General features: G+C 44.7%; 3 protein-coding genes and 1 long non-coding RNA gene across 12 annotated transcripts in view; 1 reads left to right on the forward strand and 3 right to left on the reverse strand.

The window, feature by feature from the left end:
• LOC142072208 (uncharacterized) overlaps positions 1-19,580 on the reverse strand; it is a 630,664-nt gene that overhangs the window by 467,768 nt on the left and 143,316 nt on the right. The window lies entirely within an intron of this gene.
• The window catches only part of JAK2 (Janus kinase 2), a 190,596-nt gene that overhangs the window by 158,985 nt on the left and 12,031 nt on the right, over positions 1-19,580 (forward strand). For 5 of the 6 annotated variants that reach the window (XM_048850409.2, XM_048850403.2, XM_075128758.1 and 2 more), the window contains exon 24: positions 4,872-8,974. The exons of the other annotated variant lie outside the window; for it this stretch is intronic. In XM_048850409.2, coding sequence (XP_048706366.1) covers positions 4,872-5,240 — 369 coding nt within the window. In that variant the 3' untranslated portion in view covers positions 5,241-8,974. Of the gene's footprint in view, positions 1-4,871; positions 8,975-19,580 lie in introns of those variants that run through there. 6 annotated transcript variants of the gene reach the window in all.
• LOC125636764 (relaxin-3) lies at positions 1,649-11,182 on the reverse strand. Its single transcript, XM_048850415.2, has 2 exons — positions 10,858-11,182; positions 1,649-2,256 (listed from the first exon to the last, which is right to left on the reverse strand). Exons 1-2 carry the CDS (start codon positions 11,087-11,089, stop codon positions 1,892-1,894), a joined length of 597 nt encoding a protein of 198 aa, XP_048706372.1. The 5' UTR covers positions 11,090-11,182; the 3' UTR covers positions 1,649-1,891.
• The window catches only part of PLGRKT (plasminogen receptor with a C-terminal lysine), a 51,861-nt gene continuing 48,064 nt past the window's right edge, over positions 15,784-19,580 (reverse strand). For all 4 annotated transcript variants that reach the window (XM_075128759.1, XM_048850416.2, XM_048850417.2 and 1 more), the window contains 2 exons: positions 19,292-19,401; positions 15,784-16,033 (listed from right to left, as the gene is read on the reverse strand). In XM_075128759.1, the coding sequence (XP_074984860.1) occupies positions 15,912-16,033; positions 19,292-19,401 (232 nt within the window). In that variant the 3' untranslated portion in view covers positions 15,784-15,911. The remainder of the gene's footprint in view (positions 16,034-19,291; positions 19,402-19,580) is intronic.

Below are 19,580 nucleotides of genomic sequence, written 5' to 3' on the forward strand. Positions count from 1 at the left end.
TTTATAAGATGCTATGTCTAGAAAAACTCATCCCAAAACTTGAAAAATTCATTAAGATGAGTGACTGGAAGCAGGGTTTAGAATGGAAAAAAATATGCACCCTTAACTAGCACTGGGAGCTACAGTGAACACACAACACTGTTACTCAGTTACTCTTCCCAGAGCATCTCTCATTCACTGCAGCTATGTATTGTAGAAGAAAACTGTATTTAACAGTTAGTGCTATAAATTGCCATCCCATTGAAATGTAAATGTTATGAAAGCTAAAGGTTGATGATATCCACATTTAACAGCTGTTTTTCCCATCCTCTTTTAAAATACCCTGAAGTTTTCACTCTACCAGTAAAATCTAATTGATGGGAATAATTACAAAGTCAGAGGATGAAAGGAACGTAGGAGATGCACTATTGATTTAGTGAAGCGTTCGTTTAAATGATCAAATATAATGGTTAAAAATGTACATGGATTGAAAACTAGCTGCAAGTCAAACAGTCATCATAAATAGTCTTCAGTAAGTATAGTGCTGCAGCAGTTGGTGTTAGGTCTGGTACTTAGAGTGGCAACTACTCATTGTCATTTTCACTAGTCTCAAAGAACACTATTTCAAAGTTACAATAGGATGCATTGTAAATACCAGAATTCAGAGGGACCTCAAGTGGTTACAAATATTAGCAGAAAATAAGTTTAGTATATCTGAAGAGGATAAAGAGAAAAATCTGGACACCACCCGTTAAGAGACAAGTAACAGTGGAAGACAAATGAAACAGAAATTAGAAATTCAACAATACATCTGGAATATTGCACACAATTGAATATTGCAGTATTCTAGAATTGTAGATAAATTGGAAGGTGTTCATAAAAGAAGTATGAATAGGAGCAAAGATTAAGGGTGCTAAATATCTAACAGCTCATCTAAATAACAAGTGAGGAACAGACGACAGAAGATAAACCTAGATTCCTTGACATGTTAATTCTTCAACCAGAGATTCAGGCAGTACAGAGATATACAAGTAAGAAAGAAGTCAACGGAAAGTTTAACCTGAATGAGAAAATTTTGTTTTAAAATGTGGTATTTAAGAAATAATTCTGCAATTGGATGGAGATGGTCTGAATATTGTACTAGATCCTCTTACTAACTTCTATTGTGGTATAGAAGCCAGTTATACTCTACAGTCTTCCATTAACTGGTGCAACAGCAAGCTTGGTGGTATTTGAGTTTCAAGTTACAGAACACCCTTTCAGCTAGAATTGGTCAAAGTCTCAGCTCTTTAAAGGATTCCCTAGGTATTGTTTCCAATGGAAGGGGAAAAACAATTCTATAGCATTTATATCAAACGGGGGGTCAGGACTGTTCAAGGTGTCGCAAGGTTATTACATGGGGGCTTACAAGCTGTCAGCCTCCGCCTGAAACCCTGCTTTGCCTCCTGCCTTTATAATGGTGTTAAATATATGTAAAAGTGTTTTTAATTTATAAGGGGGGTTTGCACTCAGAGGCTTGCTGTGTGAAAGGGGTCGCCACTACAAAAGTTTGAGAACCACTGATTTATATAGTGTGACATACTTTAATTACCATTGAGGTTTCTCCCTGAAGTGTTACAAAGAGGTGGTGTGAAAGTCTTACTATAATTTTAAAGACAAAGCCTTAAAACACAGAAAATAAAGGTTTACTAACAGAGTTAGAGCAAAGGTTACTGCAGCAAAACAAAATTACTAATTATCATAAGTTTGTGAGTTTTTAGAGAAAAAACAGTAACATATACAGCTGCTTGCAGACAAAATTGCCATGTTGTTGAGACTGTTTCCCTCCTTACATGCAGTACTTGATCAAGCATCACTGTAACTAACATTGAGTTCATATGTCTAAAATAAATACAGAAACACAATTTTAATCTCAGCATAGTGTACTGATATCAGCTTTGGTACATCCCCATTTGCAGCACACTCCTGCCACCCCCATTGACAAGTCTCGTTTTCTTCTGGGATATTTGGCCCAAGGAGAGCTATTTGACACCATGGGATTGGCAATCCCTGCTCCACCTCTGTTCTTCCAGGCAGCATCCTCAACCTGGCGAACATATTCACTGAAGTCATCTGACATGGGTACATACTCATTATAATCAAACAAACTAAACAAATCCTTCAATGTCAGCTGTCCAAGTGGTATGCTGGCTCTCTGCAGCTGCTCCAATCCAGGAGCTAAGACTGACTGTAATTTCAAGTTCTCTAGTTCTTTGTTACTAGTGGCTTGAGCAGAATCTGTTAAAATAAAAATAAAGATTTTTTTTTTAATTCCAAAGTTATTAGGTGTAATAGTGTTCCTAAGGGTGGAAGGTCATAGTTAGAAGTTACATCACAATCATTCAGCTAATAATAATAATAAATAATAATAAAGGAATCATTATGAAGGCTGCGAGCTTATCACGGAGGTCACGGATTCCATGACCTGCGTGACTTCTGCAGTGGGCCAGTGTGGCTGGCTACGGGGCTGCCCAAGCAGCTCAGGCAGCCCCTGGGCCAGTTGCACCAACTGCTGCTAGGGCAGTCTGGGGCCACTGCCACCGCCCTCCCCCAACAGCAGCAGGAGGAGTTTGGGTGTGGGAGGGGGTGAGGGCTCTGGGTGGCAGGCTCCCCAGAAGCAGCAACATGTCCCTCCCCCAGCTCCTGCCTCCACCCACAGGCACTGACCCCACAGCTCCCACTGGCGGCGGTTCCCGGCCAATGGGAGCTGCGGAGCTGGCAGCGTGAGAGCTAGGAGCTTATGAAGGGATGTCACCGCTTCAGAGAAGCTGGATAGAGAGCTTGCCAGCCGCACCAACCCCACCTCCCTCCAGCACCCGCGGCACCCCCTCCCCACACACCCGCAGCACTCCCAGGATTTAGTCAGGGGTATAGTACAAATCATGGACAGGTCACGGGCCGTGAATTTTTGTTTAGTGCCTGTGATCTATCCATGACTTTTACTAAAAATACCCGTATCTCAAACGTAGCCTTAATCATTATCTAAACACAAGATGACAAGAATAGCACTCCCACTACCTTGGCTGACAGGGTTGTTTTATTTACCTATTGTTTTAAATAGCCTAGTTTTGTAATAAACATGCTTTTAGCATAACTACAACAGTGTGGCTGCTGTAAGCGATACACTTGACAAGGCATCCTTTTTCCACAAGGGCTCCATGCAGTTACATGCAGTCTTAGGTGGGAAGTCACCACTTGTGTGCTATTCATTTATAAAGAGTAATTAAGCAGCTATGAGATACAGGCAATTTCCTCAGACAGCAGTTCTCAAACTTTACCAACCCAAGGACCCCCATTTTGATTTAAAAATTTTCATGGACCTCCAAACCCATCACTCAGCCTCAAGCCCCGCCCCCACATCACCCCTTCCCAAGGCCCCACCCCTACCCCACCTCTTCCCACCCCCACGCCACCCCTGCCTCTTCTCTTCCATGCCTCTTTCCACCCCATCCCCATTCCTCCCTCTCCCTCCCAGTGCCTCCTGCACACCACTGAACAGCTGTTCCCCGGCATACAGGAGGCACTGGGAGGGAGGAGGAGTTGATCAGCTGGACCGGTGGCCCTGGACGTGATTCTGCCTCCTCCCAAGTGCACCCCATCCCCACTCCTCCTCCTCCATCCCAGCACCTCCTACACACCACTGAACAGCTGTTCCTTGGTGTGCACGAGGCACTGGGAGGGAGTGGGAAGGAGTTGAGTTGATCAGTGGGACCTACGGACCCCCTGGAGAACCCTCGTGGACCCCCAGTTTGAGAAAAGCTGTCCTAGGGATTGACTGGCTGATAGAAGGTGATGGTCCACAGCTGTGCTCTTAAGCCTATGCCTGGATCATCTATTGCAGCAAAGTGTGTGTTGGGTAGTTAATTGGACTGTCTTGAACTTGCAAAGCAAGTACAATACTTTGTATCCCCACACAAGCACTGAGTTGTGGTTACAAGAATTTGTTGTACTGGAGTTTTTTGTAACATCTAGGAAGAGGGCTTTAACAATGGTCCAACTGATCAAGTGCCCTCTGCAACACACTTATGCCCCACAGTAGTAGGTATTCTTCAGTCTTGAGAGGACCATGGGTATCTACCCCTGAGAGGTAAAGAACTTACTCAGCTGGTTTTATGGCAGCTGAGGATGTGGCTGAAGAGACCCACTTGAGACACACAATCTCTGCCCAAATCTGTCACATTTAAAAGTGATGTTTCAACTCTTTGGGCTCTGCCTTCTGCAAGCTCTTTTCTCCTTTGCTAAGCTGGATGGCTTCCTCTCGTAACTCCGGACACCTTTGTTAAGCTCGTTTCCAAAGGCTGTGGTTTTGAGTGTGATCTTCCCATTTGTCCACATCCATGTCCATTTCTTTGAGGTCTCACTTGCACACATCCTTGAAACACAATTTTTGGGTATCCTTTGGGTCTTTTTCCAGATGCCAGTTCGCTGTAGAGGATGTCTTTTGGGTTGCACCCATCATTAATTAGGCACACATGCCAAAGCCAGCGGAGGCATCTCTATCTGAGAAGTGTTTGCATGCTGGGTATGCTGGAGCACCTCAGTGTTGGGGACTATCCCTCAAGGAAATGCCCAAGATTTGACTAAGGCAACGTATCTGAAAGCTGTCGAGCTTTTTTTCCTGATGAGAGTATAAGGTCCCTGTCTCACTCCCATACCAAAGTGTGCTGATAACCCATGCATGATACACACAGATCTTTGTGTTCTATCCGTTTGTTGTTTTGCCATACCCTCTTGCTCATTGTTGCTCTTGCTAGACATTGTTGTGGCAACTTTTCCAATGCAGTTTATAGATGTTGATCTTGATGGAGGGTGCTTCCTCAACCCCATAATGGAACATTGTTTGTCTTTTTTAGGCTAATGGTAAGCCCAAAGTCTTGGCAGGCTTTGGAAAAACTGTCCATAAGGTTTTGGAGATGAGCTTCTGTGTGGGTTGTCACTGCTGCATCATCAGCAAAGAGGTGGTGTTGGATAAGGGCCTCCTGAGCCTTGGTTTTAGATCTGAGTCTTGGAAGATTGAACAGCTTGCTGTCAGCTCTTGTGTGCAAGTAGATTCCCTCAATTGTGGAGAAGAATCCACAAGCATCATATTTGTGTTTGTCCTCCAAATCCATTCCATTCCAAACTCATTTAGTTACTCAACATTCCCTAACTGCACTAAGCAACATGTCAGGTGCTTTAGGAGACACAGAACATACTGGTACAACTGTGATTGTAAAGTGTGATGAGTATAAATGTGTCAAAATGGCTCTATCAAACAATGTTACTATGTAGAAGTGCTACCCTAGAGGTTTGCAAGCTGCCTATAATGTGGACCATCTCTTCAATTCTTATTGACTACCTCCTCCTATTCTTGACTGCATGAATCACTATCCCCTATTTGCAGACACTACCAGTTGCTTACATAGGGGGTAATGTTAGGAAAGTATTTATATATTTTCAGCTAATGCTTTGGCTCTTTGTTTTATCTCTCCCTCCAATCTGCTCTGTTTCTCTCAACTGGAAAGAAGGAACACTAGCAGCTTAGTTACACACCAACTCTGTGCAGGCCACAATTTGGGAACTTCTGTGGGTGGCTAGAAGGACAAAGCAAGACAACCACTTGTTTCATGCAATCTATCAAAGAAAAGCTTTCCTCATGTACGTGTAAGCGCAGCCAGTGTGGGGATATCACAAGCACCACCAACCTGGACTGTAAAAGCCATTCCATGTGAAATCCCTGTTTTCCCTTCCTTTTATTGTAGGCAAAATCCTTTTGTATTAGTTTCTCTAACTACTCTTGGGGCCCCAAATAACCTTTTTTCTTTACAATTGCAGCAAAATCAATTCAGACATTGAACTAGGAGCATGGCAGAAAAGTGTCCATTGGGGGGAAAAAATAGTCAAGATGCTGCTTTGCTTCAAATGAACAATTTATTTTTAAACTTCATCATGTCTTGAAGTTAGTCCTCTGACGACAAGTCATTTCAACAAAATGTATTAATTTTTATTTCAACTTGTGAGTATACCCAACCAGAACTGAGTGATATGCAAAAAATGACATGTACTGGCTAAGATTGTCACTTCTGCTTCAGCCTTTTTCCCTAGGGTAAACGGGGTAGAGTGGTATTATGGAGCCCTAAAAGCCCAGTATCCCCTCAGAGGATTTCCCCAGCACAGGGACTGCATAAGACAGACATAAGTACCCCTTCCAAAGCCCTAGTGTAGGAGGCATGTCTGGGTTCTTCTAGGCAGTGCTGCAGCGAAGGGAGGCTGCCATAACTTAAACAAGCCTCTACAGCTAAGTAATATCAGAGCTGCTCCAGCCCCTGGAGCATCCCCAGAAGCAGCAGAGTACAAAACCAGCATAGTCACCTCAGCCTGCCCCCCCCCCCCACACACACACACACACTTCTCTAGGCTGAGGGTTCTGTACTATACCTCTTAGAGGTGCAAAATAGAACCGTAGCCCCCGTACTTAGCACACTACTTGGGGAAGCACTATACCTATAGTTTCTGGTTGACTATTATGTCCTTCCAAGCAATTGATAATGGGCTGTTTTAGGACTATTCTTCCTCAGAGGTTTTGGGAACCATGTAGAGTTTGTTAGCTTTTAAGAGTTGATCAAGACAAAAGGTCCTATGGCTGCCATGAAATTGAATGAATCATAGAATATCAGGGTTGGAAGGGACCTCAGGAAGTCTAGTCCAACCCCCTGTTCAAAGCAGGACCTATCCCCAACTAAATCATCCCAGACAGGGCTTTGCTGCGAACTAAATGACTCAAAGTCTATATGAACACTGAAGGATTAATGCTGTGAGTCCATAAGCCCCTGCATTCATGATGCAGTCTGTTTATCGAGATCAGTTCCATCTCGATCCCATTCAGAGACACCAATACTAGATATGGGGTGGGCAAACTGCAGTCCGCAGGCCGAATCCAGCCCCTCAGGACACTGCTCTTGTCATACTTGCAAGCACACATTTGCAGAGCTGCTCTTTCACCCCAGTTTATTAGAAATTTCAGTGTTTTGTTTAAGCACTTGTTTTACTGATGCTGGGTATAGTTCAGAGTATGTAGATGTCTTCAACAGATTTTTACAGTAACAGGCTTAATGGCCAGTGTAAATAAAATATCCTTTAAGTTGAATTACTCCAAAGGAAATCTTTTCAAGCTACAATTTTATTCAATCAGTATTTAAGATTAATCCCTTTTATGTGACAATTTTATTTAAAAATATCTTTCAGAATAAGTTAACCCAATAAATAGATCAAGTCTAGCCTCCTCCATCCATTTAAATACCTGTATATAATCTAGTGTATACAGTGATGGGGACCTTAGTAGTGTTGCAGAACATCTTTTTAACTTTGTGCTGTGAATATTATTGATCTTTCTATTTTGTATTATATATTTTGTTTTGGCAAAATTTCTTTATCAAAATAAATCCTTGATCTTGTAAGTGCTTGTCTACACAAATATTTAGTTTGCGGCAAGCTACAATGTGAAGCTTCCCCATACTAGCCTGCTACAAACTAAGTGTTTATGTGGACCCTGCTGACTCTTTTAAATGAATATCAGCAGGGTCCACATGGACAGTTAGTCCATGGCAGATTCACACCCCAGCTTGCTGCGAACTAAATGTTCATGAAGACCAGCTCTAAGTAACCAAATAATATAGCATTCAAATTTGAGGAAGATATCATACATAGAATGGAAAAGATTAAATAACTATACAGGGACCAGAGAGTTCCCCAAAAGGACTTAAGCACCTAGCTCCAAAATTTAGGCACCACTGAGATCCTCACAATGCCTGCTCAGCTGTCACCAATTCTGGAAGTTACTGTAAAAGTTCCCATGGTTTCTGCCTCTGGATAGGTGCCCATCTCAATCTCATGCTTAAATCCCAGTGGCGTCCTTTGACTAGCTCACCTGCAGGGCCCAATCAGGTAAGTGTTCTCAAAGCACACCTAGCTATACATACACAGTGGGAAGATCAGGGGCAAGTGATGTAGACATCCCTGATGCTTTAGTCCAGGGGTGAGGGCACTCATCACATCTCAGATGAGTACCCTCACCAATGGACTATTGAGCTGTTCTTGTGAGAAACAGATTAGGTGCCTGATATCAGAACAGGGTTTCTCGTTGTGGATCTTAAGTGCATTCCTCTAGCTCAAGCTTGGGCATCTAACACCCTACTCTTCAGCTCCCTACCACCATGCTGCTTTTTGTGGATCCCATTCCCAGGTATGTAACTCTTTCCATGCACTGTATACAGAGCCTAGATGTCTAACTCAGGGTCTGAGGATTCTACTCATGAGCTGTTAAGTGCCTAAAAAGTTACGCTTGGCAATACTCAGCCTTGCAACACACAAGTCCCTTTCTGGATTTACACCCAAGTTCTCTCTCCACAAAACACAGTAACCCCTGTTGAAGTCCATCAGAGTTAATTGTATCCTGCTGAATAAGAATAAGGCCAAATATGACTTGTGCTAGAATGTGCTACTGAAAGAAGGGGTCACTTCCCATTTCTCAGCTCCACAAAGTAGTCTTCAAGTCTTGAAGACTGATACTACGAGTCTAGTCATACTAGTATTCAGGAGTTTTAACAAACAAATACAGTACAGGTTGACTAAACCAGAAGTCTTAGGAAGTGCTTTGCAGTCATTTGCTATTTTTGACTTCTGAATACACAATAGGAATCATTTTAACATGTCTTGAACAACAGTGCAAGTGTTTAATCTTTAAGCAAATAAATACACCTTTTATAACGGGGGTTCTCAACACATTTTTTGGTGGCCTCAGAGTGTGGCCACCAACTATTGTTGATGGCTGCTCTGACCATTTTTCCTAAAATACTTAAATATGCACATATATTTTTTCCTAAAGTTAATTATGTCCAAGTCCTTGTAATAGACTTATGAAAGGTTTGTTTGTTTGTTTTGTTTTTTGCAGGCTCAATAATAAAAATAATGTACAGTTGTCTCTTCTTTATTGGCCCTAAACAGCATAGAAACACAAATAAGGTGCTTTGAATGTCCTTGTTTTATTTCTTGGGTTTTTTTGCTTGTTTTAAAAGACTTGCTAGCTCCTATGGGTGCTGTGAAAAGTGATATTTGTATGTTTGTTAGTATCACTTTTCACAGCAGATTTACTCAGCCCCAGCAAGCCCAGGGACAAATTAAGTGCCGGATGGGGAGAGGGGTACAGAGGCACCTGGGGCAATGGAACACTGGGGGAGACAGCAGTGATGGGGGGGGGGGTGCTTGGGCCTAGAGCCTGTCACCATGTAGTCAGGGAATGGAGCCTGAAGCCCTATGCCAGGGGACAGGGCCCAGTGGCTGGAGCCTGCCCCCACAGCCCTCGGGAAGGTGGGGAGCACACTGGCTGCCTGCTCCTCCAGCTTGTCTCTCTCCAGCGTGGGGCAGCGCCCAACCACTGCTGGTAGCCCCTTGGTAGGGACTGCTGTTTTCTGCCCTCCCCTGGTGGCTGCATTGGAGAAACGCTGTGAGTGTAGCCATGATTTTTTTTTTTCCCCCAGGGTTTATTTCCTAGGATGACGGATTAAACAAGTTTCACTAATAGAAGCATTTATTTGAACATGTCCCATCATTAGCAAAGTAGAAGTGACCCCATGTGTTTGTGGGTTTTTAGGTGATTTGGGACAGTGCTCTATTCTTGCTCTTCAGTCAATCCCTGAAGCATCAACTGCAACCCATTACCACCATATTCAAGATGGAAGAGGTGGGAGGTAGTAGAGCTTTCTCTGAAGTGTGTGCTCATAACAAGTAGGCGGTTAGATTCCAAGCAGAGATAACAGGGAGCAGGCACTTGCCCATACTACAGAGCCTGTGGCATTACAGCTGTGTTAGGCACTTGCTGCAGTGACTCAAGGGGGGTGGTTGTCACTGTGGTTGATCCACCCCGGGAGAGGCAGAAGCTGGGACAACAGAAGAATTCTGTCAGTGTATCAGTGCCTAGGCCAGGGCTAAGATGCGTTTCATTACAGCTCTCGAGGGTGTGAATTTTTCACCCCCTTGAGCAACTGAGCTAGGTCGACCTAAGTCTTAGGTGTACAGCAGCCCTTTGTTTCCCCAAGGTGTTGCTTGAAAGTCAACCAACCTTCTTGGGCAGAAAGATCAGTTCTCGCTGCCCTTGCCTGTGAGTAGCAGCAACCCTTTGATCGCAGCGAAACTTACTGAGCTCTGTGCCACTTACTGCTGGCCAGAGCCTAGCAGTTAAATGGAGGAAGAAGGTCTCTCTCCCTCTGAGGTACTTTGCGGGTGTCCATTAGGGTAGCACCTGGGCACACTGGTCTGTTAATGAGTTTAGCCCAGAGCCAGAGCAGCCCTGTGCGCGAAGGGCCGCGGGTTGCAGAGCCGGCACGGCGGTACCCAGACGGTCCCGCACGAAGCCTGCGCGGGGGCAGGGACGGCCACGTCCCGGGCTCGGGGCTTAACCTTCCTCGCTCGTGGGGGGCGGTTTCGCGCTGGTCCCCGGGCCAAGGGGCGCACCAGGCTACCCAAGACCGAGGGGGCAGAGGCAGGGAAGTTGGGCGCGTAGCCGGGCAGAGGCGAGGGCGCCGAAGTAGTTTCTCGCCCTCAAGCGACTGGAAAGCCGAGGCTGCGCCTCACGCTGCCCGGCCCCGTCAGCAGCCGCCCCCTGCCGCGGCCGTGCGCTGGACACCTCGCCACCCCCCCACCCCGCGACGGGTGACAGCCCGGCCCGCCCGCCTCACCGCGAGCCGGGCTCCCGGGGGGCAGGTCCCAGCCCGGTGCCCCGCGCGTGCCGCCCCTGCGTTTGCAGCCTGCGGTGCGGGGGGGGGGGGGGTACGCCGCCCCCTCCCCGCGCTCCCGGTCACTCACCAGCGCCAGGCAGCGGCTCCCCCGCCTGCAGGGCCAATCTCTTCCAGCGGGACCCGCCGCAGGTGAAGATCACGGCGCGGATGAACTCCCGGCCGCACAGCTTCACCCCGTACTCGCCGCCCCGGGGCGCCGCGGCTGCCGCATCCCGGGCGCTCTGCGCGCCCAGCTCCGCCGGCAGCCCGGCTAACAGCAGCCCCGCGCACAGCGCCCGCAGCCTCAGCGTCAGCCCCATCCCGGCGCGCGGCCCGGACCCGCCCTGGCACCCGTCCGCTAGACGGTCACACCCGGCGCGCGTGCTGCTCAGCCCCCCGGCCCTCGCGCCAGCGGCCCGCCGCGTGCTGCAGGCCCGGCGCTCGCTGACGCCCGCCTTATATACCCTGCCGAGCGCCGCAGGCGCGGAGTCACCCACGAGCGCAGCCCAGCCCCGGGGGGCACGGCTCGGCTAGCCACCGCCTCCCTCTGCCTGGCCTCACTGAGTTATTGGCTTGAGCTGCGTGCCCGTCTCTCCCCTAATAACCCCCACTCCACCCCTTTGCAAACCTGCCCTACAGGAGCAGCGCTGGCAAGAGCCGCTGTCCCTCCAGACCCTGGCACAGCTACGTCCTTTGGGATGCGTGTAGCCGGGGGCACCCTGCTGCCCCCCTCACCCCTGGGGGGCCCGTGTTGCATCGTCCAGCACTGATTGATTCCCCTCATCGCCCCCACCCCCCCTTCGCTCCTCCACCTCAGCCACCCTGCTGTGGCTGTAAAACTACCCCCTCCTCTTCTGAGTGGGATTGAATACAGTGCACACAGGCAGCAAGGGAATGAAAGTATCACACTGGTAAAGGTAGTGGGGTAGAGCAATAAAGAGCACATGGTCCTGAGGTGACAGTAACTTGACACTGATAAAAGAAAAGGAGTACGTGTAGCACCTTAGAGACTAACCAATTTATTTGAGCATAAGCTTTCGTGAGCTACAGCTCACTTCATCGGATCCGATGAAGTGAGCTGTAGCTCACGAAAGCTTATGCTCAAATAAATTGGTTAGTCTCTAAGGTGCCACTAGTACTCCTTTTCTTTTTGCGAATACAGACTAACACGGCTGTTACTCTGAAACTTGACATTGATAAATACCTACTACTAGTGATGTTAAAACAATACCCTCTTTCTGCTCAGCATGTTCCTTTCAGTCACATTTCCCTAAAGTTACTTTTGCATCATCCACAACCACCACTGAATTCAGGCATTATATCTTGAATAGTGCATTGTAAAGAAGCATTGCTATATATATCGTGTAACTTTAAATCAACTTTTGTAGAACAACCATAACCAACACTCTTTAAACAATTTGCCATTAATTTCATTCTAACTGGAGGCAAAGTCACAGAAACTGTTAATCACAGGCAGGAAAGCTGTTCAGAACAAATCTAGCCACAAGCAAAGTAGCTAAGGTAGTTGTACTGCAAGTTAACAAATTAGAGTAATATATTTTTGTGTTCAAATATTTGCAGTAGAATGATGTAGGCAATAGCAAAGAAGCAAAATTATGTTTATTCATGAGAAATGTAAGCTACTGGTATAATTGTTACTAGTATAGTCAGTTTGTTGTTCCAGTATGAGTAATTCTTTTTAGAAGTTATTCTCAGGCTTAAAGTTTAAGGGAAAAAAACCCTCATGTGTACTTCATGTTGGACTGCACTCCACCAAGAAAACAAGAACAATCACTGCTGCACTTCATACCTTTTCTAGATCTGTGGATGTAGCTGTAACCATTTCCTTTCAATTGCTTATCAACCTTTATTTACATTTTTAGGGCTGAAGACAGGGTAGGTGGTGGAAAGCAACTGTGTAGCTCCCTCTTTAAGAAAGGAGATCCGTTTATAAATGCAACTTTATTGAGACTAATCTTGGCATATAGTTTAGATATTTTTTTAAAATACTTGGTCCCAGAAGTGTCCAGCTGCCACAAATTAATGTTGTCCGTTTTTATTATTTTTAGCTGGTGTTTTTGGTGGAAGTATATGTGCAAAAAACGTTTGCTATAATATTAGTGTGCTTTCTGTAATACAATACACTATTGTGTATTGGCTCCTGGCACTTGTAACCATTAAACAGGTGTGCTTTTTCCCAGTAGCATGTCCTTGATGAGAGATCAGAAAGTATCAGGTAAGGTGAATATGTCCTTATAATTTATTTGCACAAACTCCAACACCTAAAAGGTTTGTTAAACTGCTTAAGAGAAATATCAATCCACACCAATCTTTAAAAATTAGGAAACTTCCAGTTTAGATCCTTCTTTAACTGCTATCACATTTATCATTTTCAATCACAGACTGTACCCCAAAATGTACAGAGCAGCAGCCAATCATAATACAAAACCTCAGTTCTTTCTGACCTCAGCAACATCAATATGTCTGTTAGACGTCTGTTCATTGGGGAATTACATTATATTTTCCCCACAGGAAAGTATGTCAGAGATAATAGGAAGCAGGGGGAAAAGTGATATGGGGTGGATTTGACAAAGTAAAAATGTTCAGTAACCAGTGAAATATGGTAGTGAGATAAGAAGATAAAATTAACATGATGCCATTAGACAACAAGCCATAGCATGGGTAAGAGTTAGGAAAAGGCCCTGCTCACTTCCATTCATGTCCTGCTCTCTCTGCCTTGTAATTAATTGTAATTATAAATGCAAATGCATTGTAATCTATCTATCTATATATGGGGTTTGGGTTTTTGTTTTTTTTTGCAGGCTCAATAATAAAAATAATGTACAGTTGTCTTTATTTTTTATTGGGCCTTAACAGAATAGAAACACAAATAAGGTGCTTTGAACATTCTTTCCGGGGGTACATCAATTCATCAAGATATTTGCCTAGTTTTATAACAGACTACATAAAAAGCACTAGCAAAGTCAGTACAAACTAAAATTTCACGCCATGACTTATTCATACTGCTCTGTATCCTATACACTGAAATGTCAGTATAATAATTATAAAATAAATCAACTGGAATAGATATATTATAAAAATGAGAAAGTAAGCAATTTTTCAGTTATAGCGTGCTGTGACACTTTTGTATTTTTATGTCTAATTTTGTAAGGAAGTAGCTTTTAAGTGAGGTTAAATTTGGGGGTACACAAGACAAATTAGACTCCTGAAAAGGGTACAGTTGTCCAGAAAGGTTGAGAGCCATTGCACTAGATGATGTGATGATTAATATGTTCCTATTTGAATGCAATTGATTTTTTTTACCATAAACAAACCAAGTTTGCAAATATGTTCTAACACTTGCACCCTGACTCATGTTGTTTTGAGGGGAAGAGATTCTGAATGGTATGAGTGAAATAGAAGTGTAATGGTGTGATGTTATCTATAAGGATTTCTAAAATTCCCAATTCCAGACACCTGCCCCTTTTGCGGCGTGAGGGAAACCCTGGCGCACGTTTATCTGGAGTGTGCTAGGCTACAGCCCCTATTCCGGCTCCTCACCAATCTTTTGTTAAGGTTTTGGTTGCACTTTTCTCCTCACCTTCTTATCTACGCACTCCCTGTCCGTGGCCCCACTAAGTCGCGGGACCTCCTGGTCAACCTCTTCCTGGCCCTGGCTAAGGTGGCCATCTATAAAACCAGGGTGAGGAGGTTGGCTGATGGAGTCTCCTGCGACTGCGGGGCCTATTTCCGATCCTCTATCCGTTCACGCCTCCGGGCAGAGTTCCTCTGGGCGGCGTCCACTGACTCCCTTGATGCCTTTGAGGAGCGGTGGGTGCTGTCCGGGGTTCTCTGCTCGGTGTCCCCATCCGGTTCCCTTCGTTTGACCCTTTGACCGCACTCCCGTCCCTGTTTTTCATTAGTTGTCCCCCGTAATTAGTTGGCTTCCCAGGTCCTGTGGATCCCCCCCTTAGGCTGGGGGGGGATCCTTTCGTAGTGGACGAGCTCCGCCCGCCCGCTTCCTGGATCCCAATAGGACCAGACTCCTGTATGCCTGGATCCCAATAGGACCAGACTCCTGTACTACCAGACTCAGAGGAAACATCTATACACGCTCGTGCTGCACACCCTTCACTTCCTCACCCTTGCGTCCTGCCCCGACACAAAGTGGAACCCCGGTGGGCCAGCCTATACTCTACCCTGGTCCCGAGACCCGCCAGGGATATCAGTTGGCGGCTCCTTCATGGGGCCGTGAGCACGGGCGTGTACTTGGCACGGTTTACCCCCGTCCCGGACACCTGCCCCTTCTGCAGCATGAGGGAGACCCTGGTGCATGTTTACTTGGAGCACGCCAGGTTGCAGCCCTTATTCCGACTCCTCACAAATATTTTGTTATGTTTCTGGCTACATTTTCCCCCTCACCTCCTTATCTATGCACTCCCTATCTGTGGCCCCACAAAGCCTCCTGGTCAACCTCCTCCTGGCCCAGGCTAAAATGGCCATCTATAAAACCAGGGAGAGGAGGCTGGCTGATGGAGAGTCCTGTGACTGTGGGGCCTATTTCCAATCCTGCATCTGTTCACGCATCCGGGCAGAGTTCCTTTGGGCAGTGTCCACAGACTCCCTTGACGCCTTTGAGGAGCAGTGGGCGCTGTCCAGGGTTCTCTGCTCGGTGTCGCCATCAGGCTCCCTTTGTTTGACCCTTTGACCGCACGCCTGTTCCTGTTATTAGCTGTCCCTCAGAATCACTTGGCTTCCAGGTCCTGTGGATCCCCTGCTTAGGTGGGGGGGGAGGGGGAAGGAACCCTTTAGCAGAAGCCCACCCACTTCCTGGATCCCAAATAGGACCAGAGTCCTGTACCCCAGTGCTCTGAGTCGGTCACAAAAGTTAGAATTGAAGAGTGGGAATTCATGATGTGTCATGCTAGGGAATAAACAAGAACTACTGAAATTAAAATATTTGCAGTAAATGCAGAAAATATTAAAAAGAAAAACCACTGCCTTGAAAAAAAACTATTTTTAAATTAAATTCATTTTATTTTAAAAAGATTGTGTTCTCAAAACTAATAATTTGACATTTTAAGTCAGCAACATGATTACAAATAATTTTGTGTTTTGAAGTATTGAGTGGTTACAGTCTTCTTATTTTTCTATAAAGAACTTGCTCTGAGCTCTTCTGGCTTTTTCAAGGCTTTCAAAAGTGAGGGCTCCTTTTGGCATTTCTAGCAAGGTGTTCTCTGTGTCAAGTATGTTCTCTGCTTCACCTTAAAAAAAAGAAAAAAAAAGGATGAGATATAAATGCATCTTTGCACTTTTATAAGAACAAAAAAACAGTTTTCAGAGAAATTGCATATATTTTGTTTGAGGGCTTGAATAACTAAAGAATATTAGATATTTACTCAAATAATTATTATAACTGGGGCTGGTAGTACAACTTATTTTTAAGGTTGCCCAACACTTTTCATTATAAGACCCTGTTTTCAGTTGCTTAGAATTTTGCCAAGCATTTGGACTGAAATTCTCCATGCCAAGTGCCTGCCTTAGGCTAAATTTATTTGGAAAATTTCATTCATTTTCAATAACAAGGCTAAGGAAAAATGCTTTTTTGCCCATGTTAAAAAATTCTGGCAACGTTTTCTTTGAGAAGCTTTAGTGCCCCCATGTTTTGGAGCAAGGACATGAAATTTAGTAGATGTACTTTGTGTCAGGGATATGCTTTTCCCATCCCCAGGAAAATCCTCCCAAATTTGGCCAAATTATAAGCCTTTGAAAAACAGCAGTTTGCACATGCTCAGCAGAGACATGCTAGAGTTTTTCAGCTAAATTTCTTTACAATTCTGTCCATATTGAACATGCTCCAGCCCGGGACTGAGTAGGATTTCCCTGCAATTATGGCTCTGTTCCACTGTGGGCCAGGCACCAAAACAGACAACAGGGATACTGTCTCTCCTGTACTCTCAATGGACTCCCACCCCATCCCGACAGGCCAGGCTGAGTGGAGGAGTAAGCTGCTTGATCTGAATACAGAGGAGACTAGGATGAGACCTGTAGTGGGGAGTAAATTGGAAAATGGAACGAGGTGAGGGGAGGGGAGATCTAACTGCAGGCTGATGGCAGGGAGTGGGGAGTGAAACAGGGAGCCAATACATCACTGGGAGTAGACTGGGATGAAATAAAGACCTGGTGGCGGGGGAGGAGGACTGGCTGGCAAGGAGACGGAGACAAGAAGAGGAGTGAGGGAGCAGGGATAAAAACTGGTAGCAGAAGATAGGGGGAAGAAGATTGGGAACCAACACAAGGAGTGGCAGACTGGAAGAGGATGAGGAGCTACTGTGGGGGACAGACTGGCTGGGCAAGGAGAAGAGTTGGGTGGGAAACAGTCTGAACAAGGAGCTAGGGAGGGAGATGGATTGGTAGGCACTTGGGGCAGGAAAAGTGGGAAGTGGGGTTGGGGATGGAGACTGGCCAGTCAAGTAAAATGTGGATAGGGAGATAGAGGGGACTGAGCAAGGAGATAGGAACTGGAACGAAAAGAGTCCAGAGGCTGAGAACTGGACATGCTGGGCAATGAGGCTGGGATGAGAAGCCTGAGGAGTGGAGACAGGGACAGGAGCCAGAGGTGGGGAAGAGAGAGAGAGCTTTGACTGGGACAAATTGGAAGGAACAGGGCAGAAGAATCTGTTCCCATTGAGAATGCTCTTCTCCAGAACCTGGAATGGATATCAAGGTTCCAAAGTGTCTGCAATCAGCGAACACAATGAAACTCACTGGCAATGTGTCCTGTACCCCTCTAGGGCAATTCCACATAAAGGGTGATAACCTATCACTGCTTGCATTTACTCAGCTAGCTCAAGTGACAGATGTCTGGGCAGTAGGTCTAAAGGTTCCAGTCTGGCTGATGACCCATGTAGGTGTCAGTGATGCCACATTATGGAATTTCTGTTTTCAGTTTGCTTTTTTAAAAATCTAGGAAGTTACACACAAAACACTATGTTAGAAAGAACATGAAGATTTCAAAATCAAGTGCTCAAAAGTTAAAAAAATACTAGAATTAAGGAACCTTAATTCAGCTCCCATGTGCCTAACACAGTCTTTAATTAACTATCATACTATTTTTTCCGCACAGACCACTGCCTCATTCAGTACACAAGATGGACAATGCTCAGTTAAAGAAAAGCTATTTAATATTTTGTTTACTTATTTACTGCACATTATTTACTGCTCTAAAGACAAAACTATTGATTCTGTGTTGGTGAACATGTATGACTGTGTCATAATTTATATGTACAAGGGGGTCAAATTAAGGTTGAATAGGCAATCTTAATTCTGTTTTTTTCCTAACTTTTGAGTGTTTGACTTTGGAACTTTAACAATGTCCTTTTAACATAGTTTTGTGTGCAATTACACATATGCTCAATGCTGTATAAATTTTGAAAATAAATCTTTATAGCTGAGTATTTTGTATTTTATATTTTCCATTAGAGGTTATTGCACCTGCCTCATCTGTGCTTTACAGAAAGTTATCTGGACTGATCATTAAATTGATTCAAGGGCTGCATATTCTAAGGACAAGTCATATTCTGAATCCAGGTCTAAATATATACTAATAGCTCCTCATTGTCCTTTTTCTATAGTGTAGAAAAAGAGACCAACCATATGCAATGTTACTTTCAATTTATTACTTTTGATAGGCTCTATCATCAGGTATTTCTCTAGGATGCACATGATTAAGACTAACTTACTGGGGATTCTTACTTACTTACAAAAAGAAAAGGAGTACTAGTGGCACCTTAAAGACTGCATCCGATGAAGTGAGCTGTAGCTCACAAAAGCTTATGCTCAAATAAATTTGTTAGTCTCTAAGGTGCCACTAGTATTCCTTTTCTTTTGCGAATACAGACTAACACGGCTGCTACTCTGAAACCTTACTTACTTACATTCATACAAAGGATGACTTTTATTAAATTTCAAAACAGAAACTGGAGAGAACTAACTAAACCTGTCACTTCTTCTAAAATTGTTAGTATTAGTCCATTTGTATTTACATTCCAATTAATATTAATTATGATTTTTCTCTTGATTTTCTCAAATTTTGTATTTACTTAAGACTACCTGAATTGGTGGTGAAGGCTATTAGGATGGATTCTCTCTGCCGGGGAAGCTCAGACAGAAGGAAACAATTCTGACTTTAAGAGAGACAGAAAGGAGGGGAGGGATAGCTCAGTGATTTGAGCACAACGTAGGGTTGTGAGTTCAATCCTTGAGAGGGCCATTTAGGGATCTGGGGCAAAAAATTGGGGATTGGTCCTGCTTTGAGCAGGGGGTTGGACTAGATGACTTCCTGAGGGTCCCTTCCAACCCTGATATCCTGTGAAAGGAGAGTGAAGTAATGAGCTTAGGCACTTGCCCATAAGACAAAAAGAGCTACAAAAGGGACTGGCATGGCACATTGTGGTCAGGAACAAGATAGTCCAAAGGGTGCTTGGCTTGGTTACAAGTCTCAACAACTTCCAGATACATACCCTTCATCCTTTGCAAAAGTGTTCCATAACCCATATCATACTGGTAGGCAAGTATAAAGCTTAAGGGAACCACTGGAAGGAACAGTCCTGGTTTCTTGTTTTTTATTGCTCTGTTCATAAAAAAAAAAAAAGGGGGGGGGGGAAACAATAAGTTTTGTAAGATCAGCAGCAGCCTAAAAGCTTCATTAATCAAACAGAAGGTATTTAGCTACTCTAGAGACAGAGCCAAATATGTTTCATAAGACTACTAACCTGTTTTATGCACATTTTAAGGAACATTTATTTAACC

Source organism: Caretta caretta, chromosome 5 (assembly GCF_965140235.1).
Source record: "Caretta caretta isolate rCarCar2 chromosome 5, rCarCar1.hap1, whole genome shotgun sequence".
Taxonomy (NCBI): domain Eukaryota; kingdom Metazoa; phylum Chordata; order Testudines; family Cheloniidae; genus Caretta; species Caretta caretta.